This window comes from Emys orbicularis, chromosome 1 (genome assembly GCF_028017835.1).
Source record: "Emys orbicularis isolate rEmyOrb1 chromosome 1, rEmyOrb1.hap1, whole genome shotgun sequence".
Taxonomy (NCBI): Eukaryota; Metazoa; Chordata; order Testudines; family Emydidae; genus Emys; species Emys orbicularis.
The window spans coordinates 131,243,132-131,270,044 of record NC_088683.1 but is presented as its reverse complement, the minus strand read 5'-3'; the positions used below and the strand labels follow the sequence as shown (position 1 = coordinate 131,270,044).

General features: G+C 41.3%; 1 protein-coding gene across 1 annotated transcript in view; it reads left to right on the top strand.

Annotated features, from left to right (window-relative positions):
• The window catches only part of SHISAL1 (shisa like 1), a 32,016-nt gene extending 8,922 nt beyond the window's left edge, over window positions 1–23,094 (top strand). Inside the window, exons 3-4 of the mRNA XM_065423585.1 lie at window positions 12,971–13,276; window positions 23,061–23,094. Of these exons, the coding sequence (XP_065279657.1) occupies window positions 12,971–13,276; window positions 23,061–23,094 (340 nt within the window). The remainder of the gene's footprint in view (window positions 1–12,970; window positions 13,277–23,060) is intronic.
• The last annotated feature ends 3,819 nt before the right edge of the window (window positions 23,095–26,913 follow it).

Below are 26,913 nucleotides of genomic sequence, written 5' to 3'. Positions count from 1 at the left end.
CAGCTGTAGTGTAGACATACCCATAGGGAACTGTGTTAGGACTCTGCTAGTAAGATTAAACATTGTTCTGGTTAACATTGTTTGGACTCTAATATAGACAGAGCCCAATTTACAATTAAACTACCCTGTCACCAGTGTCCTCTATTAAATGAAAGCCAGCTATGAAAAGTATTGTTTGTGTAGACGTAATTTCACACATCATTGAAAGAAGGCTTTCATAAAACATTGTGTCCTCAGTAACTGTGGAGAATGAGGGCATGAAGAGCAGTGAATTTACAGCTGAGGATTGTGGTTTTAAAAGATAACATTGGAGAAATCTTTTTTGCTTTATTTTCCCCCTTCTCCATTCTTAGTACCATCTAAAGGCACATCTTATTTTATAGTACAATTGTGGAAGAAACTAATACAAATATAATGAATTGGAGCTCTTCTCATGGCATTCCAGAAGCTTATATCACTCTTCTAATGTTACATCCTATAATGTCAGCCAGGTTCATTTACATTTGTTCAGTTACCATAAAGATTAATACATTTTGGTAGGTGCAGAATATTGGGCTATATATCTGGTTAAAACTTTTGATGGCACAGACTTATAATTTGTAATATCCATTAATATAAATCGGTAAGAAAAGAATTGCGAGATGTGGCAGCAGTTTATTCCATCATTTAAATAGTTTCTGCATTTGGAAAATTCTGCTTTTAGATCAGATCCTCAACTATGATTTGCACTAGCTGTGAGTATCTGGCCACCTTTATTTACCTGGTCATGATTCCCATCTGCAGAAATTAAGATATACAGCATATATGAGAGAGTGTCATAACTGAGACATCCCTATGGAGTAGTCATTATCCCAGTTAACAGATAATGCCATTTGAAAAGGCTTAAGATAAAATACTGTACAGTTTTGAAAAAATTGATACCCACTGTATTTCATCTTTATTTGCTCTTTATTTCTTCTTCCTTTCATATCATTTCAGCAGCTTTGCTATTAAAAGAATCAGAGCTCAGAAAACAGTTTTTAAACTCATGGCACTACTCATACTGTCCCAGCTAAACAAAGGAAGTTATTACCATTCTCTCCCATGGAGAAATCTGTAGGAGGGAAAATCTGATCTGGAAAAATCTGTAAATTTCATTGCATGGCGTTCCAAGAAGTTTCCTGCACATCACCCTCTCAGGGGAAGGAGTTTGCAAGGCTATGAAAGGGAAAGGGAGTTTCTGTCCTCTGACCATGAAGATATCACAAGATCTATAGGGAAATCCCAGAGACCTCAGGGTATCAGCATGGAGAGCCAGACCCCTCACCCCCATATTATTTCTGGGTCACCCTTCTCTTAGCAACATGGCTTACACAGGAGCTGTGCTGCCATTGGCTCTCTAACATTCTTACCATAGAATCATAGAAGATTAGGGTTGGAAGAGACCTCAGGAGGTCATCTAGTCCAACCCCCTGCTCACAGGACCAACCTCAACTAAATCATCCCAGCCAGGGCTTTGTCAAGCCGGGCCTTAAAAACCTCTTAAGGATGGAGATTCCACCACCTCCCTAGGTACCCATTCCAGTACTTCACCACCCTCCTAGTCAAATATTTTTTCCTAATGTGCAACTTAGACCTCCCCCACTGCAACTCGAGACCATTGTACCTTGTTCTGTCATCTGCCACCACTGAGAACAGCCTAGCTCCATCCTCTTTGGAACCCCCCTTCAGGTAGTTGAAGGCTGCTATCAAATCCCCCCTCACTCTTCTCTTCTGCAGACTAAATAAGCCCAGTTCCCTCAGCCTCTCCTCATAAGTCATGTGCCCCAGCCCCCTAATCATTTTCGTTGCCCACCGCTGGACTCTCTCCAATTTGTCCACATCCTTTCTGTAGTGGGGGGCCCAAAACTGGACACAGTACTCCAGATGTGGCCTCAGCAGTGATGTGAATATAGAGGGGAATAATCACTTCCCTCGATCTGCTGGCAATGCTCCTACTAATGCAGCCCAATATGCCATTAGCCTTCTTGGCAACAAGGGCACACTGTTGACTCATATCCAGCTTCTTGTCCACTGTAATCCCCCAGGTCTTTTTCTATAAAACTGCCACTTAGCCAGTCGGTCCCCAGCCTGTAGCAGGATTGAAGAATCCCATGCACTAAGTGCAGGACTCTGCACTTGTCCTTGTTGAACCTCATCAGATTTCTTTTGGCCCAATCCTCCAATTTGTCTAAGTCACTCTGGACCCTATCCCTGCCCTCCAGTGCATCTACCTCTCTCCCCAGCTTAGTGTCATCACGAACTTGTGGAGGGTGCAATCCATCCCATCATCCACATCATTAATGAAGAGGTTGAACAAAACCAGCCCCAGGACCAACCCCTGAGGTACTCCGCTTGATACCGGCTGCCAGCTAGACATCGAGCTATTGATCACTACCCGTTTAGCCCGATGATCTAGACAGCTTTCTATCCACCTTATAGTCCATTCATCCAATCCATACTTTTTAACTTGTTGGCAAGAATACTGTGGGAGACCGTATCAAAAGCTTTGCTAAAGTAAAGGTATATCACGTCCACTGCTTTCCCCATATCCACAAAGTCAGTTATCTCATCATAGAAGGCAATCAGATTGGTCAGGCATGACTTGCCCTTGGTGAATCCATGTTAACTGTTCCTGATCACCTTCCTCTCCTTCAAGTGCTTCAAAATGGATTCCTTGAGGACTTGCTCCATGATTTTTCAGGGGACTGAGGTGAGGCTGACCGGTCTGTAGTTCCCTGGATTCTCCTTCTTCCCTTTTTTAAAGTTGGGCACTATAGTTGCCTTTTTCCAATCGTCCAGGACCTCCCCCGATCGCCAGGAGTTTTCAGAGATAATGGTGAATGGCTCTGCAATCACATCAGCCAACTCCCTCAGCATTGCATCCGGCCCCATGGACTTGTGCATGTCCAGTTTTTCTAAATAATCCTTAACCTGTTCTTTCATTACCAAGGGCTGCTCACCTCCTCCCCATACTGTGCTGCCCAGTGCAGCAGTCTGGGAACTGACCTTGTCTGTGAAGACCAAGGCAAAAAAAACATTGAGTACTTCAGCTTTTTCCACATCATCTGTCACTAGGTTGCCTCCCCCATTCAGTAAAGGTTCCACACTTTCCCTGACCACCTTCTTCTTGCTAACATACCTGTAGAAAACCTTCTTGTTACCCTTCACATCCCTTGCTAGCTGCAACTCCATTTGTGCTTTGGCTTTCCTGATTACATCCCTGCATGGTCGAGCAATATTTTTATACTCCTCCCTAGTCACCAATTAACGCTCTCCCCAGTGCTGAGCAGAAAGTCCGAAAGTGTTAATTAGAGCCCAGCGAATAATGGATTTTTTCAGTTCAGGGGTGGAACAGAAAAAAAATCTGGTTTGATCTGAACCAAAACCAATGTTTTCAAACATTTTCATCAAATCAAAAGCTCGAAAAAGAAACATTTCAAGTTGACTCAAAGTGAAATTTTTCTTTTTTTCGATTTGCTTGAAGTTGATCAAAATGCTTCCGTCAACTCTAAACAAACATTTTTTCAGTTTTTCATTTCAATTCAGCCTTTTTCAGGTGTTTTCACCCTTTTAAAAAAACTTGCCAAATTTGAATTTGAAACACTGTTTCAAAATGAAAAGTCAAAAGAAAACATTTTGAAACACATTATTTTGATTTTGAAATTTTTTTCCCAGCTGAAACTATTAGTCAAATTCAGCTCAAATACATGAATAGTTTTGGAGTATCGGAAAATGCATTTTTGATGCAAAAAAAAAAAATCTATTTGCTGAAAAAATGTCACCCAGCTCTCATGTTAAACCATGAAGGGCCAAATTCTGTGCTTGGTGTCAATTGGAGCAGCTCCAGTGAAATCAGTGGTGCTGTGCCAGTTTATACCCAGGAGAAAATTTGGACCTTTGTCTTCTGGGAATTTAATATGAAATTCCACAGGTTTGTCGGAGTTCAGTACTTGTAACATGTCTGTTCCCTGGCTTCACGCCTCTGACTGGGCAGTTCCTCTATTCACCTCTCCTAGCCACAAACCCTGACTGCGTGGGGTTTTTTTGCAGCACTGAGAAGCTTTGCAGCATAGAGGTTCAGTGAAAGAGGTAATGATGCCAGTCGGGCTCAGCTCTCTTTCCTCTGACAGTTTTGAGGCATTATAACAGAATTGCCACCACTTTAGTTCCCACCACTTTACGCAATCAAGGGGATAATCTAGGCTACTGTCATTAGGCTAAATCAGCTCCCTGGGAGGTGTCCTGATAAAGCAGCCATAACTGTTTGTAGGATCCTGCAACCCTTCTGCAAACAGAAGTGAATGGAAGTTTTGCCTACATAGGGTCTGTAAGATTAGACGTTAAGTAGAGTGTACGCTTATTGCAAGGGATTAATGAGAGCTAAGATTAGTGATTCTTGGTATGTATAGTACTGTGTTCAATACATACATTTCCTCTGGTCTCACTGTACGATCAGAGATCAAAATCATAAAATATAAATGTGTGCATGTACATATACCCATACAAAGGGCACACATCGTATATATCCAGCATCTCCTTCCGAGCCTATTGTTTAAATGCTTCCTAGGTTGTGGGTTATTACTTGCAGCCAGATTCTGCGAGCCTTTTTGATCGTGAGTAATAATTTACACCACAAATAGTCCCATTGGCTTCCATGCTAACATCAGTGGTGTTATATATGTGGCCAGATTTGGATTGATGTTACTGCAAATGGCCCCGTGTAATTGTGAGTACAAGATACCAGAGAAAATGATACCTAAATATATTTTATTAACCTTATTCAGCTATATTGTATGCATGTAAACCCTAATTATTGGTTAAAAACAGTGACAATGGTTCAGTTACAATAATGCCACAGAGCTATAGCTAAAAAGAAACATGCTTTAGTCCAAAGTTTTGGGAATCCACTTATTAAATGTGCAGCAGGGTGGTGGTGTGGGTAGTTAAGAGACTAGACTCAGACCCAGGAGAGTGGGTTTCAATTCAGCAAACTTCCTTTGTGACTTCCTTGGGCAAGTCATTTGGTTTATCCGTGCCTCAGTTTCCCCACTTGTAATATGAGAATTATAGCACTTTGCTACTTCAGATAGGATTTAGTGAGGATAAATAACATTAATGTATGTGATGTGCTCAGATACTACAGTGATAGTGGCCATAAAAACACATGGGAAGACAGATCTATTTCCTCCTCCCCACCCCATCATGTTTTGCGTTCTTGCTTTTGCATACAGTACCTTGAGGATAATAAGAAAAATGCAGTAAAAGTAACAAACAATGTAGGCTTTGTTGGGAAAGTAGGCCCAGGCTGTGATTTTCAAAAGAGCCTAAGAAAATGAGGTATGAATTTTACTGGGAGCTGGGCACCTTGTTCCCTTAGACTCTTTTACAAATCCCAGCCTTCGTGTTCTACTATTTCAGAGCTTTGAGAGGGTTTGAACTTAATTTTGGTCTGAATCTAGTCCTTTTATCTCTATATTATATTGGAATGAATGGGAAAACTAGAGTGAGAGTTCTATAAAGCATTGACCTTAAAACTTGCATCCAGAGTCTAAAAAGTAATACAAGAATTCCTTTCTCAAACTGACTGGGGGGAAACCCCTGTGATCAATATAAATGATCCTGAACTTAATCTACTCCTACCTGAGAAAATTAGCTTGGAAGGATACATTAGTGGACATAGTACCTCATCCAATATATTATGAATGTGGCACTGTTCATGGAGTAAGGTATTACCCAACATGAGTAAGTGGCAGAATCTGGCCCTAATAAATATCTCTGCTCTCTTGAGGCTTCATCCAAAGCCTTTTGAAGACAATGGAAAAATTCCTTTTGACTTCAGTGAACTTTGGTTCAGGTCCTTGAAGGAGCAGCTTTGCATTATTCATTAACTCAACCATTTAAATGGTGAATTAGTTTCAAAATGTACATTATGTACATGACCCTTTAGGTAGACTACATACGCTAGATTAAAACTTGATGGAATGAGCTCTACATGTGATTACATGAGACCTGAATGTGTCTGTTCTGTTCCTGTGGACTAGAAGGGCATGATAACTACAGATTACACACTGTTGCAACTAATGTTCTAGCTTGCATCTGTTTTAATTAGTCTGCAGAAGAGCAACTTGAGAATTGTTAGACAGATGAATGCTGGTCTCTAACCTGGTTACATTACAGTTTAGATCACTCACACCATTGGATCTCTTTTCCATGTGTTTAAAAAAAAAGTTAAGGCTTTTGCTAAGGACATCCAATTAGTGCTCTGTGATTCTTTCAATACAGAGAACTTTTGAGGTGATGTTAGATTGTAGTCGACTATAACCCACATACCCATATGAGAGTTATAACTGTTACCAAGCTGTATGAATAGTATTTTAACTCAGCAGAACTGAGAAAACAGGCTAAAGTAGCAAAATGTCTAGCAAAGCACTCGTTAACTTCAATGAGAGAATGCAGAGGTTCTATATTAGCTTGCCCCTGTAGTGCTGAAAATGTACTTAATTATGCTCCATACGTTTATGAAAAGTTTTACTTCTCTTTTAATATACTGCAAGAATTCTGTGAGGTTTTCAAAAGACCAGCTGAATTCTTTTTCCCAAAAGTTTCTGTTCAAGTGAAGAGGGATACATTTGGGGTGCTGTGTCAGCATCAGCCAAAAGGGACACACTTTTGACAATTAAATTATGGACTTGGTTTGGTTATGTGGTTTTCTGAAATACATCACATATGTGAAGTTTCCAAAAGATTATTCCCGCTGTCTTTGTTCTTTAAAAAAAATAGTGTTCATGGGCTGAACATATACAATACAAAATTTCTTTGGAAAGATATGAGAGATTGACAAAGCTATGGACATCTGAAACTAGCCCTTTAAAGTGGAAATGTTTGAGTGATTTTTACCTATGGGCATGCCTGTACCCTGTAATTTCATACAACTCTGATTAACCAAAACTCATAGTTCACCAAGTTTTAGTAATGTCCCCTGTGATTGTCCTATATCCTCCTATTTGCTGTGGTCCTTGTCCCTCAAGCTCTGAGCATATCTCTTCTCTTAAGCTAGCATCTCCAATTTTCTGAAACAGTTATTTAAAGCTGTTAGATGTCCCTCAAGATCTCTAGCTAATAGAGACTGTATACATATCAACTGAGCTTAAGCCCTGGCCCCAAAGATAGTTAGGCATCTACCTCCATTTGGGATTCACAACAATTAACCCTCTCCTGGAGTTAGACACCTAAGCCAGGTCAGCCCTTTCTCATGAAAAATGAGTGGTGGGGAGACAAGAGAGACAGAGAGTGAGAGAGACCATCTACCCTTTGTAGCCAATAGCCCAGTGATGAGGCACTTACCTGGGATGTGGGAGACCTGTTTCTAAATCTCCACTCTGCTGAATTTGGAGCAGGAACTTAATTAGGGTCTCCCATATCCCAAGTGACTGACACTTTTGGGGGTATCTCACCAGTCTATAGTGTCAATCTCGCTCTATTTAATTATTTATACAAAGCAGAACATCTTCAACAGAAGAGATAGAGAGAGATCCATGGCAGAATACCCTGGGGGTTAGAGCATTCTCCTGAAGGGGGTGTGGAGAGGGAGACCTGGTTTCCAAGACTCTTCTCCAAATCAGGCAGAGTGGGGATTTGAAAACAGCTTTCCCACAGTCCAGGTGATCCTAACCACTGGGCTACTGGGTATTCTGGGATGCATGCACACACACAAAATTCCTGAGCTGGTCACCCCGGCTGTCATTTGTGTGGGGCTCTGAGCAGGCCTGTCCCCATAGGTGAGATAGGTGGGGGAACACCTAGGGTGAGAATCCTGCCAGGGCTTAGGTGTGAGCTGGGGTGCCAAGCAGCTCAGCACCATTAGGACTTAGGCAGTTTTGATTATGCCCACCAGCAGAAGTGGGGGTTTGAGGATCTCAGTGGTGCCTAAATGTTGGACTCAGGAGCCTACAGTGGCAGTTAGGTGCCTAAGTCACTTTATGGATTTAGCCTTTAGATACCACGCTGATGGGCTCTCTAGAAAACGTAAAGGTAGCTCTGGGGACCTTTCTTTCTGTAACATATATGATAAATATAATTAGGAAAGGTCATACATAAGAAGTACACATGTCAAAAGGAGTCACTCGTCCTCAGTTATACAGGTATCTAACCATCATCAGCCATCTGTGTATGGTTGAGAGAAAGAATCTGAAATGCATTACTACTGTAATTATCAGCCCTGTTCAGAAAACAACACTCTCCTGGCTGTTTGCCTACATATAAATTATACAGCTGCATCGAGCTGTTTGCAAGTGTTTTTAAAAAAGACAAAATTGTAGATTCCCTGATGTACGCCAAATAGAAGCTACTGATTCTGATTTTTTTTAAATGCTCTGGTCCAATCCTGCTTGCTAGGTGACTGAAGAGTCTAGGGACCTGGTGCAAAATTATCTTGGAAGGAGGAACAACAAAAGTGACTGTCCCTTTTGTATCTAGGGTCCAATGTAAAAATCTCAGTAGGCTTCTGCAACTGGAAGGGGTGGAGATGAGCGAGAAAAGTATTTCCCACTCTCACAGGTCCTGATTCAAAGTCCACTGAAGTTACTCATGATAAGTCTACACTGCAATTAGACACCTCCCATGCCAGCTGACTCGGGCTCACAGGGCTCGGGCTAATAGGCTGCTTAACTGTGGTGTAGACGCTCTGGGACCCTCCCACCTGAACATCTACACCACAGTTAAACAGCCCCTTAGCCCGAGCCCTGCGAGACCGAGTCAACTGGCACGGGCCAGCCACGGTGTTTAATTGCAATGTAGACATACCCTCTGAGGCTATATGTCAGTATAGCTTATGTCATTGAGGGGTGTGAGTAAGCCACTCCCCTGAGCAACAGCAGTTACACCGACCTAAGCACCAGCATGGACAGTGCTATGTCAGCGGGACAGATTCTCCTGCTGACATAGCTACCAGCACTCGTTGAGGGCGGATTAATGAAGTCAATGGAGAGCTCTCTCCCGCTGGCTTAGAGAGGCTATACTAGAGAGTTTACAGCGGTACAGCTGCATCAGTGCAGCTGTAATCTCTCTAATGTAGCCATAGCCTTGGTCTTTTCATTGACTTCAAATGGACTTTGGATCAAGCCTATACTGTATTAGAATGAAAGCCAAAGTATTGGGTCATTGAGCTTTCCTAATAGGCCAATGAGTTAACCTGCTTCCAGTTAGTAGGTTAAAAGAACACTGTCAGGTAATTTATGCTCCAGATTTAGGTACTGTATTATTAAAATTAGCGATGGGCCTGAATAGGAACCTTCAAAATGAAAACCTTTGTGCTTCTTAGGAAGACACAGGGGAACGAGGGTAGAGAACGCGAGTTCAAATCTGAACAATAACACTCATCAGAATTACTTGACGTAGGGAATTTCTGTAATGGACTGAATCGAAATAACCCTGAATCTTACTCAGATTTGAAATCCACCGTAAACCTGGATGTGAATATTGATGTAAATGTTAACGGAAATTAAAATATTTCCTTGCAACCCAGATAATGCATCTACGTGAAAGCACAGGAGAACTAGAGAGTAGTGAAACTAACTAGAAATGTGAAACTTAGAGCTTGTCCACCTGGCATCACAGTGCACACTACAGGGGATGAGAGCTGCAATGCACACTGAATGTTATACTCTAACTGCCTGGTGCAGACCCTGCTAGCACAAACTAGAAGGTACCTAGTTCGAATTAATGTAGTTCTGTTTCAAATAGGATTATGTTAACCTGAACCCTTTGGTGCATGCTGCAATTCACATGTTCGCAGTGTGCACTACGGGGCCAGGTAGACAAACCCTCCAAGGAAAAACCAGTCCCCTGAACTGAGAATGAAACTGAGCTGTTCTGACTCCCAGTTCACTGGGCTGTCTGCTACACCTCACTGTCTCCCAACAATGCACAGTACAGTCTTGCACATTTTTTCATAGTATTATTTTTTCTTGATGCATGTGAAAGCTTTAATTTCAATATTATGTGTATTAAAGTTAATATTTTGCACCATCATAATGTGTAGCAACCCGTACCAATGTATGGAGTTTCTCCCTGTGAACAACCCATATAATTTATTAATTGCCTGTGATTTGCACAAGGCTTCTTCAACAATGCTGTTGTCCCACTATATTTTAATTAAAATAATGCAGTTTCATTTTTGTACTTGTCAGAAACAGCTGTTATTTACAAGGAACAGATGGAGAACCCACATACAGCATGATTAATAAATTGTTGCTTTAAATTGCAGTGCTCAAAATAGACCTAATTTTTCACTAAGCGATTTTTAATGGACAAAACAAATGCCTAAACACAACCATAAAAACGTCCATATGAAACAGCTAGAAGAAAAGGTAACGTTCCTACCTTCAAGTTCTTGCTAGCATATAAGTGACACGATTTCTAACTTTATGGGAAACAAAAATACATTTTCCTTCCCACTGTGGCCCAAATTCTGTTCCCAGAAGTGGGTCCTGGTGACTTCAGTGAGATTCAGTGATTACAATGAACAGGATTTCTCCTTGTGGAGCTCATCCTGAATCCTTCACGCCTGACTCCCCTTTCATTTTCTAATGGAGTGACTCCAGAGTTTTACCAGTGTAAACAAGAGTATATCCACTGAAAAATCAGGCGCATTGAAAATCTTTGCCCAAACCTCTCAGGTTATATTTTAGGCTCCAGTCCTGCAAAGCCTTACAAAAATTACCAGGGACTACTTGTAGTTCATAAAGTTAAGCACATGCACAAGTCTTCACAGGGACAGGCCTCTTAGAGGATCAGATGGGATTTTCAAAAACACTCAGCATTGGTCTACCTCTATTCCCACTGAAGATTTAATACTAAACACGATTAGAAATCCCAGCCTTAAACACCCAGTGTTTATTTGTAATTTTAAAGCTACACGCGCATAGGACCCGTTAAGGGGCCTGTTCCTCCTCTCGTTAGCACCTGCTTTATTCCAGTGTTACTTCACTGAAGTCACTAAAGTTACACTAGTGTAAATCCGTGATAAATGAGAGGTGAATTGGGCCCTTTAAATCTTGATGTGACAGGAACTCAGAATTGTACCTGAAATTTTGATTTAAAACAAAATTAAAGTTATATGAGCATGTTCTTGAATCTTTTGTCCCCTATTTCCTGGATAACAAAATCTGCCTTCAAAATGCTTTCATTTTTTGATTGCCTTTTAAGGCAAATTGTGGTGTCCAGCCATAATCTGTGTGACACACTGGACAGCTGTGTGTGTGTGTGTCTAGAATAACATAGAAATGTACGAAACTGATAATGCAGTTTCATTATGTGATAACTTTGCTGGAAGCGTTGACAGAAATACAGGAAAAAAGCATTGTGTTTGCAGGCTAGCACAGTAAATCTCAGGTAGCTATAACATGCTACATTGGTTCACAAGCACATGTTTTTGGACTTTGAATCATACCACTACTTAGTTTTTAGATATTTTTTTCATTTAAGAGCCTGAACCCTAACAGAGGCAAAATTCCCCTTGAGAGACGCCCATTGACTTCAGTGGGAGATAGATTTCCCCCCTCCCACCTCCCAGCTTTACAAACATATAAAAAGAAGTCGGACCCTGCCTTGAACTGCTTACAGACTCCGCCCCGTTCAACACAGAATAGCTTAATGAAGTAAATCACTGAATACAGAGCTGGGTTGAAGATGGCATACCATTTTTGTGAAGGATTTTTGAGATTTTTTTGAAATTTGGCTTTGTCCCAAATCAGATTGAAAACCAAACATTTCGAAATTCTCAAGGAAGGAAAAATTCTGGAAACAAAACATTTTGTTTCAACTTCAACTTTTTTGTTTTGCATTATATGTCATTAATACAAAGTATTTAACTATTCAAAACAGTCATTTCAAAACACAAATTCCAAATAGTTTCTTCTCAAACTGTCAGAATGGGACATGTCAACACTGTTAGCATTTTTTCTGGTTTTTCTTCCATCACAACATTTGGGGGAAATCAACCCAATTTGACAGAACACTTAAATTTCAGCAGAACTGCACATTCTGTTGGAATGTGGTTCTGTCAAAGTTTCTCTCACCAGCTGTAGCTGAATACATTCATTGCTTTCACTGCTTTCAACAGGGTGCTGGTGGGTGAATGGCAGGTTTAGGTCATTTGGAATTCCAGTCAATGATGTATGCCTAAAGCATTACTTGGGGGGCATATTGCAATTCTTTAGGTGGTTTTCAAGACTCTGCATGTCTATCTACTTCCCCTTTTGCTTCCTTTTCTTTTCCCACTCTCTGCCCTGCGTTTTTTCATCACATCAGCCCTTTTGTCTGGAACAACCTTTCTCCCCCATACACCTAGCAGCCTCCATTCTCCCACTTTAAATTCCTCCTCAAAACCTGCACGTTTGTTCTAGCCTAATTCTTTCCCAATCCCCAGTCTCACATACCAAATGCCAATAGACCTAACAATCAGTTAAAAAAAAAAAAAACAGCTAAACTTGCTGTCTCAACAGTGTTTTCCACTCTCCTTTGCTTTTATCTCCCTACTATGCTCTCTCACTTTAGTTGATATCTTTACTCATTCTGTTCTGTCTTTATTCAATTAAGCTTTTTGTGGCACTTTTGTTATAAGTCAATGGCAGGGTGGTAACCATCCTGATCTTACTCGTGTGTATATATATATATATATATATATATATGTTATAGCTATGCCAACTTTCACGGGTCTTTGTAATGTTGAGTTTTGATGTACTTTATACTAGTGAAATGCAGCATTTTGGGTAACTACTCTCTTAACACTACTCTGCCAAAAATACCTGCTCCTCTTAGATGAAAATCCTGATTATTTTTCAAACAAACAAACCAGAAAACAACCCCCCCTGATAAATAGAGTGATGACAGTGAATGATCTGTTAAATCATTTCCTTTGTTGTTTTCTTTTCCCCCCCCTCCTCCCCAGCAATTACAGTGCGTTGTTAGGAGTGTGGATCTATGGCTTTTTTGTTGTGATCTTGCTGGTACTGGACCTTTTATATTACTCATCAATGAACTACGATATTTGCAAATTTTACCTGGCAAGGTGGGGAATCCAGGGAAAGTGGATGACACAGGCACAGAGCCGATGGATTAACCCTGCTCAGAATCCAAGCCAAGTACAGACTCAGCCTCAGTCTCAGCCTCAGCCTCAAATGTCACAGGCAGTACATACTTTAAAAGGAGATGCTTTAAACCCACCATTGATGTCTTTTCAGAGTTCATCTGCCTGGTAAGTTAAGATACTTTTGCACCATATTCTTTTGTGGTATAAACAGTCAGCTGTCTTTTTGGAACATTATTATCAATTATGCGCCAGATCCTCAGTTGGTATATATTGGCATAGCTCCATTGAAGTCATCAGCAGAGGATCCGTACCATATAAATTTTACAGTATGAACTGCATTATAGAATCACCCCTCAGAAGAAATGCATCAGCTTCATGGAAAATTATGATAAAAATATGATGGTCTCTAGAGAAATGTGTGCTGGAGGTAAGTAAATTTACAGTACTGTGTGAATATAAATAGGTTTGGAGGGATTAGAATTTTATCAGTAAATATAATTAAATGTCAATTTCACTGTACACACACACACACAAACCAGCAAAAATATCTTTCCACTGATAATCGAAATATACAGATCAGCCAAGTAAGAAAAATGCTGCTTGAAAACTTAGAGTTTGATTTAAGAATATTTACTTTGTATAGTTTGACATGTGATGTTGACAATTTGTGTTTTAACAGTGATAAAACTTTAATTTTTTGAATCTCAATATCTACTGTCATTAAATAATTATTGTCTGATACCCTACATTGTCTGACCTTCCCATAATTTCTGCATACTGTTAAAATTTAAATCAATAAAATAAAAAAAACTTAAAAATAAACTGATATTATCTATCAACATTATAAAAAAATAAATAATGAATTCTGCCAAACTAAATATAAACAAGGTTACAATCTTTGCTTCTACAGTGTCCACTGAAGAGTTAATTATTAATCTAGCATGCAAATAAAATTCTAAATGTACCAAAGGTTTTGCCATGTATAGCAATTAATCTGTTTTCAGTTTAAAAAACAACAACACATTAACTCCAAGTGTTCAATGTAAACACTAAGAAGTGGAAAACAGTTTTAATTTGAGATGTGAGAAATCCATACTATCCACTGAGACACAGAAACAATGTGAAAACTAGCTTAATGTCTTATCTGCTTAGCCACAGAAATATAGCTGTATGTTACAGTGGCGAGAAAATTATTCTACGGATTTAAAAAGGAAAAGTGATAGCCTAGGCTTTTTTTTATTATTATTATTTCTGCTGTGTTGTATACATGTATATCAAAATGTGTTTTAATACCAACAGTTCTATAGCACTTAATGTTTTTAAATTATCTATTATTTGTATGGTGCCATGGGCGGATAGGGTACTCTACAGAAATATAAGAAGGAAGGGCCCCAACTCAAAGAGTTTATAATCTAAAGGAATAGCACAGTGAATGTAGACAACATTCTGACAGTGGTAGTGGAGGGGAGTTACAAAAGTTAACAATCAAGGGTTGCAAAAATTAATGATCATTTTGGGGTTTGTTTTGCTTCCTGTGAAGAGTTTATGCTCAGGCATTGGAATAGGGTTGGTGCGAACAGTTAACTGAAAGACATGTGTAGAGCTGGTCGAGAATTTTCTGATGGAAAATGCCCTTATCACAAAAAAAATCAGAATTTTAAGGCTGGGAGCCAGGGTAGTTAACCTTCAGCAGCCTGCCTCAAAGGTTCTTTGTAGTGTGTTGGTCCCAGGATATGAGAGAGACAAGGTGGGTGAGATAAAAATTGTGGGGGAAATTGGTGGAAGAGACAAGCTTTCATGCTTCACAGAGTCAGGTCTGGAAAAGGCAACCAGAATACAAGATGGAACAGATTGTTAAGCATAAGGGGTTAACACATGTTGCAAGAAACCCCTTGAAATGAAGTGGGCAATTAACACCACTACAGTCATAGGACAAAGGAGGAAGAGTAGGTTACAAATTGTTGTAAAGAGCCAAAAAAACAGTGTCTCTGTTGAAGCCAGGATTTTTAGTATCTAGCAGAGTTATGAATTAAGTTCCCAGGCTCATCTTTTGAAAGTACACCTCCACCTCAATATAACGCTGTCCCTGGGAGCCAAAAAATCTTACCGCGTTATATCGAACTTGTTTTGATTCACCGGAGTGCGCAACCCCCCCCCCCCCCCCCGGGAGCGGTGCTTTACCGCGTTATATCCGAATTCGTGTTATATCGGGTCGCATTATATCGGGGTAGAGGTGTATTATGCAAGTTTCCTTTGAGGATGAGGACTGATCAGATATGGAGTGATTGCTTTGTGAAAAAGTGTTCACCCACGGGTGACAGGGCATTTTTGTCTTTTATCATTTTTCTGCATAGGTTCATTCGTGAGTACAGTGATTGTTTGGTTTCACCCACATAGTTGTTGTTGGGGCATTTGATGCACTGGATGAGGTACACCACATGTTATGATGGGGATATATAGGAAACATGGATCTTGAAAGGTGTGTTGTAGGGGTGAGGATATTGATTATCATAACAATGGAGATATGCCTGCAGGCTTTGCATCTGTTGTTCTGGCAGATGCTTTGAGCTGGTGTATGGTGGTCTTTGGGGAGCTTGCTTCTGATGGTAAGCTTCGCGTGGTAGGGAGGCTGTTTGATGGCCAGAAGATGGGGGTTGGGGAAAGATTTCTTTCAAAATGTGGTCCCCATGAAGAATGGGCTGCATTTGTTTGGTGATACCCTTATAGGTTCGAGTGAGGGTTGGTAGGTGACAACTAGGGGTACAACTACACTTGCAAGTGGACACAGTTACTTGTCAGTATACTGCTAGAACCTGCCTGTACCCACATTGAGTGTCCACCTATCCTGTGCTGGGCAGAGGTATATGCCACGCCGTCATCCACACTGTCCCTTTCAGCGTGTGTCGTTAGTGCTAACATATCAGGGCAGTATCCCAGTGTCCTAGGGTTGCCACTCATCTGGGTTTTAGCTGAACAGTCTGGTTTTTGGCTTCTGTGTCCGGGTGCCATTTGACAAGCCCCGATGTCCAGTTTTAAGTGAAATGCATAAGCAACGCCAACAACCTTACTGTTTCAATATGTTGTTTAGTACTGAAATATACATTGTATGTTTCTGTGTTATTTTACGTTACATATGTGAAAATATGCACTGTTCATTCATTGAACTTCAAATGTCACGTAGCTAAGCCTAGCACTTTCTGGTGTCTCGTTTTGACATATATATTCCTCTTGGGGGCATTCTGCACCAAAAAATAAAAATTCTGGGCCAAAAAAATAAAAATTCTGCAACATTTGTCAAAATAACAAACACCAGTTTCAATTATTTTGGTAATTTATTTCAAAATACCTGTCAGCAAGTATGTGTGTAACAATGCAGACACACAAAATTTCCCCCAGAAGTAGAGAGTTAAAGAAACCCCTATGACAATCCAGTACCTGTTTCTCTGCCTCCCCCCAGTCCAGCTAGAGGGACTGGACCCACAACCCCTCCCCTCCCCCCCTCAGAGCCCAGCCACAGGGCGCCCCCTTGCCCAGATACCCACACCCCATCACTCCCCAGAGCCCAGCCATGCCCCGCCCCACTTGTTTTCGGAAACCCATACCAGTGCAGAAGCAGGTGGCTATTGCCCTTTGGAAGCTGGAAACACCTGACGACACCAGTCAGTCGCCAACCAGTTCAGGGCTGAGAAGTCAACTGTGGGAATGGTGGTTGCACAGGTTGGCCAGGCTATCAGTACTGTGATCTACCTATGGATAGTTGTCATAACACAACTCCCTGAAATTATAGTAAGATTTCAGAGGATGGGTTTTCCAAACTCTGCGGGGGACATTGACAGAACACATGTACCTATACTTTGCCTACTGAAAGGGGCCAGTGAATAAGTAAACTGTGACCATAAGCAGTCAGTTAATGAACACGAATGCAGAACACGTGGGAAAGGTCCATGACACCAGGGTGTTCAGGGCTGTACTGCAGGACAAAACAAAGGACTTTATTCCCCGGAAATGACATGACTATATATGGTGTTTCTGTGCTGGGGCCCATTCGGTAATCTGCCACTGCCCCTCCCCCCACCGGGGCACGAGGCTTGGGGAGCCTTAGCCTCCCCCAGCCTCCATTACATGCCACCCATGCTCGGGATGCCAGTGTGGCCAAAGCACTTTGGCTTATTGTAACATGCGGTGCTTTGCATAACGTAGATGAGGCTAAAGGGAAATACTTCCACAGCAAGTGGGCACAGTACAGAACTGCTTTCCAAAGGCTGTAGTGGCAACCTGACCCCACCCATGAGCACACAGCTTGTGGTTCCCAGCAGGCCAGGGAAATGTGTGATGCTGTGTGCTCATACATAGTGAAACAATAGAGAGCCAGAAGATGAGTTGGGCGTGTGTCAAGATACACTATTGTGATGCTAAGGTGCTGCTCAAAGAGCACACTAGAGCATGGCCACATATTTCAGTCACGAGATGCCTCAGTGGGTTTCAATCCCCTGCAATTAATGTACTAATCAAAAGCAGACAATTCGGGGAGGACCCTCCAGGTCAATATCTTTGGCCATGGCTTTGTGCAGTGGTGTAGTTTTCCAGCAATTATTCCTTGGGGTGGCCCATGAAGAGGTTGGCATATTGGGAAGCCATCCTAATTCCTGTGGTTTAGAGAAAGTGTTTAAATGTAAAGTTGTTATGGGTGAGGATGTGTTTGAGGTGAATATCTGAGTGCTGTCAGTGTCAGACTGCAATGCCTTCATGGTGAGGGATGTTGGTGTATAGGGAGATGACATCCTTGGTGGAAAGGATGGTATTTTGAGGCAGGTTGTTAATGTTGCAGAGTTTCTGGAGGAAGCAGGTTGTGTTCTGAGTGGTGTGAGGATGGTCTCTATGATATTCCCTCAGTAGTTCTGTTGCCATAAATGATGGGCCTGGGGTCCTTTGTTTGTGTATCTTGGGAAACATGTAGAAGTCCCTGGGGTGGGTTGGTGGGGGGGGGGTGTGAAAGCCAGCAAACTGGAAAATTCCATTTCAGTTCTCTCAAAACAGAATTTTTCTGGAAATTCCTTCCAAATAAATAAATTGAGCATTTTTGAATTTTCATCCCAATTAGGGACAACTTCATATTTTTGAAAACATGGTCCCAAATTGGGATGAAAAGTCAAAAATGCTAATTTTTTGGGAGGGGGAAGAGACTTCTTTTCCAGGCAGCTCTAGAAACAAGTGTTGGGTGGGGAGGAGTGATATTGATACAATAGCAAAGGAAAGCTGTTCTAAGTGAAGAGGTCACAGCGACACAAGTGGGAGACAGACCTCAGGAGCAGGCACAGCATATGGCACAAACAGGAGAAACTGAAGTGTGCGCTGTAGAGGCAGAATGGGGGTGGATCTCGATAGTGCACGTGTGTGGTTTTAACGTGATGTGGAGAACGAGAAAGCCAATTAAGAGCTCTGAGTAGAGTGGGTGAATTGGCAAAAAAGGAAGCTGGTTCTCCCCAATGGATCAGGGAGTTGTACATCAAGGCCCAGTGGACGGTTTTGGCAGTGGGGACTATGAACCACTAATGTATTTCACAAATGTTTCAAAATAAGCACTAATTTTTTTAAACAAACAGGGACAGTGTGTGTACAGTAACTAACACAATGGGGCCCTGACCCTGAGTGAGGCCTTTGGGTGCTACCGCAATGCAAATAATGAAGTACTAGTCCTATGATTACTATTTTTGCCTGACTTAATTAATAAAAGGAATCCTAGAGCACAGTTTTTTAATAATCCACATTCACCTTCATTTCTGACCAGGAGTTAGGAACAGTGGAAGCAGGCACACTTGGAACTGTAGTCAGAGCTGGATTCATTCAGTACAGATTCTACTTATGTATCTCAATGAGTTTTAGGCCTGGTCTACACTACAGAGTTAGGTCGATGTAAGACAGCTTATGTTGACCTAACTCTGTAAGCATCCACGCTACAATGTAGCTCCCACTGATGTAAGATGCCCACTACACCGACCTAATAATACCACTTCTGTGAGAGGTATAGTGCTTAGGTCAATGTAGTTAGGGCAACAGTGTCTGTCTAGATACTGCGTTACTTACATTGCTCACAGCTGGAGCCCCACGCGCGGGGGGGGGGGGGGGGGGGAGGGGGAGAGGTGTTCAGCTGTGAGCTCTGGCTGTCAGCCCCAGGGCCTCCAGCTGTGAACCCCGTGCCAGACTGACAGCCTGGGCTCTCAGCCCCCACTCTTAAGTCGGTGCAAGCGCTCCTGGTGAGGATGCACACCAGCAACAGAAGGAGGGCAGCGTGGACATGAAAAACTGCAGTAATTACTGCTGTGGCTGTAGGTCGATCTAACCTCGGTCAACTTAATTTTGTAGTTTAGACAAGGCCTTACTCTTTCAGTTAAAGAGCCTTTGTGCTACTACTTAAGAGAGAAGCTTATTTGTGCTTGGCTATAAATATTGAATCTCATTATGACTTGTTTCACATGCATCCCTGCCAACTCACTTTTCTTGCTCCCATCACTAGAGATGGATCCAAATAAAACTCCCAATTCTGAAATCCTAGAACTGTGTGTGCCCCCAAACCAGCTCCCATCTGAATTTGATAAGTGGCCTCTATCTTCATAATGGGCTGCATGAAAACTCCAGCGCCAGACATCCCTGAACTTTTAAGCATCCAAAATCCAAATCTGGTGTCCAACTTTATTGATTGGATCCTTTCAACCCACCACAAAACCCTTTATGCCTATTCTGTCTTCCAACAATTTTATCACTGTAACCTAAAGGAGCTGTGGCTAGCATAGCATTTAACAGCTTCTAACCATTGATGTGTGATGCTTTCTTTGAAAGAATGGTTGAAAATGCATGTCAGATACACTCTCTTTTCACAAAGGCAGGCTTGGTTTAAAAATCAGGGGGAATAGAACCCTGATATTTGTAAACAAGCAGACTTTCATCATCATTTGTATACTACTAGAAAAAATAAAATTAAGAGCAGCCAATATGAGACTTTATTCCACCTATGCTGAGTGTTTTGTATTTTGCCTGCAGTTTCAATTCGATAGCGTTGTGTTCTTAGCTTGCTGTTCTAAATTGTTGTGTGCAATTAAACAGCTGCTCGTTCTATTTCAGTGCTGGGAAAAGTGATTCCTGTGTAAGCTTGTACAAAATGCTACAGTAATTAAATGTTCAGGTTGCACGGTATAAATCCCGCTTGAGAAATGCTAAAGTTAAGGTTCCTGTGCTGTTGATTGTTTTATGGTATCTAGCTTATGACAAAGAGTAATACATTATTTACCTACACAATTACCTAGAGAAATAGAAAAGTGGCTGAAATGAAGTTGCTGTTGGAAACTTAATGCAACATCTTAAAATCACAAAGAACGATGAAAGTGATTAACAGTCTTTTAAATGTATTTTCCTGAGATTTTTTTTTTTAAAGGAAACAAAGCAAGTGGGGCAGATTATGTGCTTAGTAAGTAGACCTTTAAATTCAGTTCACATGTTAAAATAAATCTCAGTACCCTAACAACTGATATGATATACTCCTTCTGTCTTTGTTTCCCATGAGATTATAATTACTCCTGCTCTCTCTTTTGTTAAGAAAGTACCTACCACATTACAGGTGATACTGGAAATAAATAATTATAGTTAGTCCCAATTACACTTTGAAATTCATTCCTCTGAATGGGGTGAAGAGGGATAAATACATTCCTTTTACTGCTGCTATTGTGTGGCTAAAGAAATTCTATAGCATCAGATCCTCAGCTACTGTGAATTGGCATCGCATCTAGCCTCTCTTCTACAAGGTTGGGTCAATAGGACTGTAGCACACCGATATAATGGGGAAACTGTATCTTGGTAACCGTAGAGAACAGAAATTTCAGCTTTTGTCCAAAACTAAAACCAGACAAATATGGCACCTTCTTACTCAGCAGATCTATGTCCTGTATGTATCTAGTGTTGGATTTGTTGACTTTATGGCAAAAAGGGGCTTTTAAACACCATTTTACTCCTGTTTTCACTATGCAGCTGTCACATATCCACAGGAGCGGTGCTATGACATCAGCTTTGGAACAATCTCTGGAGGAACCCCTTCCGTGGGTCAGACCTCCTAGGGCAGTGGTGTGCAAAGTTGGGGGGGTGGGGTGCAAGAGGTTCTCTGGGGTGGGGGGCATGAAGAAATTGGGACCTCACGGGACCCACTAATAGCAGGAGTGGGGTAAAAATAGACTGAGTATTGTGAGACAGGATGGGAGTGGGATTAAAAAAATAGTCCTCCTGAGCCACAAAAAACATGAAAGCCCTGGCCAGCAGCCTCCACTCTACGGCCAACCACCAATTAGGGCTGTAACAAATTCCATGAATGGTAAGGGTGTGTGTGACTGCAATAATTTGCACAGCACTGCCCGGGGGGTGGGGGGGGGTTGTCTCATTCTTCCTCCAGGGCAAGCCACGCGACTTCACTGCCTCCTTAGGAAGGAGCTATGGTCCTTCAGCACTCCTGCTTCACACCATGAACTCTGTTCAGCAAATCTAACAGAGGCAAAAATTGCAGAGACCCTAAAATTAGATGTGGCCAGGGGAAGAGGGGTTCCTTCTGTGATTTTCTCCTTACCTGAAGATAGGATATTTTTGAGAATTTTGCTGTATGTATTTCATAAGACACAAACTCTCTCTCATGCACATTGTCCCAGAAGCAGCCTTTGTGCTGGTTGGGTTGGAGAGGGAGAATGTGCAGTGATGTCAGAAAGGGCTTCTTTAAACCCTATAGAAAGTTTTAGGACATTTACCCACAGAGCGTGCACGGAAGTATCGTTCAACCAATCATAGCTTCTGTTCATTTTTAATTCCTCTCTCCATCCTCCTATTAAACTACCTGCCCTTCATTAAGTTTCCATTTTTGCTGTACACCGAGTTCAGAAAAGTTTGGTTAATGTATAGTTACAATGAGACCACTGTATTTTTTCAGTTTCTCCTAACTCAGAAATGGGTAAAGGTCCGTTGCTTTTGTGAAATTGTAGTGCTTTAGTATGAAAAGAACTCTATAAATGTAAGAATTAATTTTCATCAGATTATTTCACCCATGCATTTCCAGCATATGCCACTTTTCCCCCCTCTATCTCATTTTGGGAACGGAAGGGATACAGTGAGTGACACTTTTGAAAAAAGAAAGAAACCGCTCAAACCAATGTTGTTTAGAAATCTTTGATGATAATAAATCAACCAGGACAACGTAAAAGAGAATGTTTCAAGTGCCACAATTTCTTTGTTATGAAAGCTGAAACTTAAAAGCAATAGTTTACATACTGCAGTTGCTGTATCCATTCTTAGTGAGGATTTCCACAAAAGCTCCAGGATGTGTCTGCTTCTCTGGGCATATACAAATCACAGCCTTTTAAATTATACACCGTCTCATATGAAAAACAAACAGTAAACATCACATCACAGTGTAGATGTTAACTTTCTGCAACTGAATTCCCATATTTGATTTCATGACAACTGAGTAAAAGAAAATACTCTGGGGATATAAAGTAAATATAATGAGACTCAATGCCAGCGGTCTTGATTTGGGTTGTTGTTTTTTCTTTTTAATTTAAATATATCTTGGTCTCAAATCTTTTTACTACATTTATAAGGATTAATATTCCAAATTCGGAAGCCTTGCTGCACACTGAATTCTCACTTTCTTCAGTGGTAGTCCCAATACAGACTAGGGCCCTAAGGTGCACAGTAATTACTCAGTTGCATAGTAATTAGCCAACTATAGTACTATGTAAATATAAAACTCTTAATACTGTGACTGCATAGCTATTCGTTTTTTTAAATATATAGGGCTCAGTAACATGGTTGGCAATTTTACTGTAACATTACTAATAAAAAGAACTCCTGTCTTCACTTGTTAAACTTTTATAGATAACTTTCAATGATTTACCTTTTTTTCCTCCCTCTTCTCCTGAAGCATTAAACGGGGATCATACGTTAGGATCAGGTGAGCATATCCCACATGCTCAGTCTCCTGTGACTGCAGGAGACAGGCAGTGGTGGGTCCCACTCAGTGTTCCCCCTGTCTTTCTATGTTTTCCTCCATCCCCACACAAAGCTATTCCCTTTTCTCCTAAAGTCTTTAGTTGAAAGAAAAAAGTAGGTGCTTCCTTTAGTTGATCCTTATTTTCCCCTCCTATTTCAGCAGGTAAGACACTGCATGATATAATAGTGGCTCAGATCAAGTATAGTATAAGTGTCATCTCTGAATAGGGTGACCAGATGTCCCGATTTTTTAGGGACAGTCCCAATATTTGGGACTTTTTCTTATACAGGCACCTATTACCCCCCACACCCTGTCCCGATTTTTCACATTTGCTATCTGGTCACCCTATCTCTGATACAGCCCATATTTGGGGAATGACCTCAAGTCTTCTCCAATTTAATTATTATGCTATTAATGAACAAAGTGAGGTGCAGGTTCAATATCGTAATTTTTTAGATAGCCCTTTATCAAATTATTGACACACTTTCCACTTTATATTTAAATTTTCATTGCTCCAAGTGCAGATTCCAGGACCTTGAGGTATTTCAGCAATGCTGTGATTCCAGCCATAAAGCTTTTAATTTTACATAGATGCTTATTAAGTGTCTCAGACATATCCAAGTTTCCTTGCTGGTTAATGAATCAGTCTCCCTCTACTTAGCAAACTGAGGTGTTTTTTTTTTTTTAAGAATTGGCAGTGTCTTACTGGCTAACATAGTTTCTGTATATAATTAAGCTCTGTTTCAACTCAATAATAAAACCTCATATTGAAATGTTAAGAGATTTATTGATATGTGACATAGTCCAATTTGTGTGCACAGAAACACACGCACACACACAGAGAAAGTAACGCATATAAATATAAACTAAAGCGTTGCTGAAATTGTAAAAAGAAAATTTCCCCAGAGTATAGTAATTCTTACTTCATATTATCCCCCAAAATGTTTCATCTGTCTTGCTTTCTATATGGTGTCCAGCTCCTGAGCTTTGATGGTGCATGACCCGACAGCCTCAGTGTGTTGCAATTAGTTTAAAATACAAACTGTTTTCTGGTCTTGCAACACAAAAATTTACAATATGCAAGTACACCAAGAACAATCATGAGGCTGACAAAGGGTCATGCATGCAATGTGTATTACATTTTACCTCAATAATTAGATCAGTGTGCAATTTCTTTTCTGTGGATAAAAGAAGGGTAACTTACGGTAGCTCACCTGGAGTCTGTTCCAACATTCTTCATGCACCCAAACAGGCGTTTTGGATAAGCAAAGGAATGCAGAATCCAGCTGTTCCTAAACATCTCCTTTTGTCAGTTTTAGGATGCACTTATTTGGTAGAATTGTGCCTTCATCTTTGAAAAGAATAATTACAAAGATAAAAGAAAAAAATTAAAAACTACCTCTAAATTAAGAAACATTGGGGCAAATTCTCTGCTGCCGTAACTCCACTGAAGTCCAAGGGAGTTACACCAGCAGACAATTGAGCCCATTAGCTTTACTGATTTGCTGAGGAATTACTCCATGAAGCCCATTTATCTTGGTTGATACTTTCTTTGTTGAAATGTCTCATGAAATATTCATTATTTGAAACGAGAACTTGGAATGTTTTTCTACTCTAGCTCAGACGACTATTGTTGTAAATTTCCTGACACCGCCTACAAATCTGGGCCTGCTGCTCTGGCTGAAGTTATTGGGGTTCGGAGTCTCCTCTCATATTGTTAATTGGTGTCAATCCAGAGTAACCCTATTGAAGCCGGGGCGTTAAATTGATGTGAAAGGAAAATTGGGTGCAAACAACTGTCCCCTGTGGTTGCTCTGAAATGTTACCCTTTAATTAGTATGTCCCCTCTATTTCCCTTGCAGCTTCCATTGGATGGTATTGTTCAGCTCTTGTACTACACTGTTACGGGTGCAATTAAATGACTGCCCATCCCAGAGGTGGATGCAATATGGCTGTGGGGAAAGTGATGGCTATCTGCTAACTACTGGTTGGCAATTATGCAGTTGTGGGGAGAGAGGGGATGTGAGGATGCAAGGAGCCATCTTCTTCTCCATGCGTGGCTTACGTAAGGGCCAGGCAGAATTGCAGGCCCCGTGCTTCACTAGGTACCAGGATACACCAGAGTAAGTGAGAGGAGAAAACAGCTACCCAAGGACCTTAGTCTCTCCTTTCCTACTCCTCTAAGGTACCCGTCACCCCGTGGGCAGGGATCGGTGGGGAGGAGGCAGACAGATTGCTCCTTCTGTTGCCATTCCCCCACCTGTTCTGGTCAGCTGAGCTGGCTGGTCATACAGAATGCAGTAAGTATGCTTTAAATCAAGACTGGATGTCTTTCTAGAAGATTGCCAGAGCTTGACCAGCAGTTATTGGCTTGAAATCACAAACACTGGGTGAAATTCTATGGCTTGTGTTATGGAGGAGGTCAGACTAAGTGATCCTAATGGGCCCTGTCTGGCCCTAAAATCTATGCATACCCAGGAGTTCAGAGAGTCGCTCTGCCCCCTTGAGACAGCAGCTGTCCCAGAGACCTTAGAGTCTAAGAAATTGTCCCCAAATCATAGTCTGTAAAGTGGACTGGGATCCTTCTGCATGATGTGCAAGTTACTACTTTCTCTGCACAGAACCATTTATTTCCTGCCCCAATTCAAATACTGTATAAATCTTATTCTTAATATTTCAGTTAGTGGTTTTCATATCCTGCAACTAAGAAACTGAGGTATTTAAAGGGACAAGTCTGTCCAGTTTCCTTCTCAAAACCATGGTGCACTCTATAAAGGGTAGAGGTGGCCAGAAATGTTTAAACTGTTTGTCATAGCAGACCACTTCGGTATTTGCTTGAGACAAAGAGGGCCATGTATAGTCATATTATTATTATAACCAAAGGAGTCTGGAATCCATTACATGTTCTGCTGCCTGCTCTGTAATAGGGTTGCAGTTTGGTGCAGGGAGAGGAAAGAAAACCATAAATCTCAGAAACAGTAACTCTGATGCAGCACCGTTATTCTAACTCAAACAGTGAGTGGATTGTACAGGCCAACTAACAGAGATTTTTTCTTTAGTATGGAAGCCATCTGAGGGGCATTCAGTGGCCTGTGGTCTGAATCCAGGGCCTGGTGGACGTACATCCACAACACAAGCCAACACCATCACACGTGGCATCAGCCTCAGAAAAGAGGTCAACGACTGACTGAGACTAAACTACTCTTTCACACCTCAAGGTGGTTCCTTCAGATCAGCACTGATGTACATTGGCAAGACCTTGCCTATGCTACTTATTATTGCTTTTAGTGGGAGTCAGGGATTTACCACACAAGCAATCTCTTTGAAAAATACACAGATCAGACTTCAACCAGCAGCAGGTAAACCGTTACTACTGTGCAACAACATACAGGCCACACATGTAATGCAGTGAGATCTGTAATTTGAAGGGCAGAATCAAAAATGTATGAGTATTGACAAACAGTACTCTCACATCCCTGTGAATATTTATTAAAAATCTGTTGAAGATTAGGTCAGATTGTGGTACTTATGCCACACTCCTGTATGGGGGTCAAGGGGTGGTGCAGGGGTGCACCAACCCAGGAGGAGCACGTGAGCGACACTGCCTTGCTCCTAGGCAGGCGGTCTATCCGGGGTTGTGCTGTGCTGTGCATTATCTGATCCAGATGGACCAGATTAGCATGCTGGCCCTACCCAGTGGGATGGTGCAGAACGAGGCTGAGGCTAACACTGTGCCTTCATTCCATTCCCAGCATCCGCCACCATCAAGGAAGCAGCAGTGAGC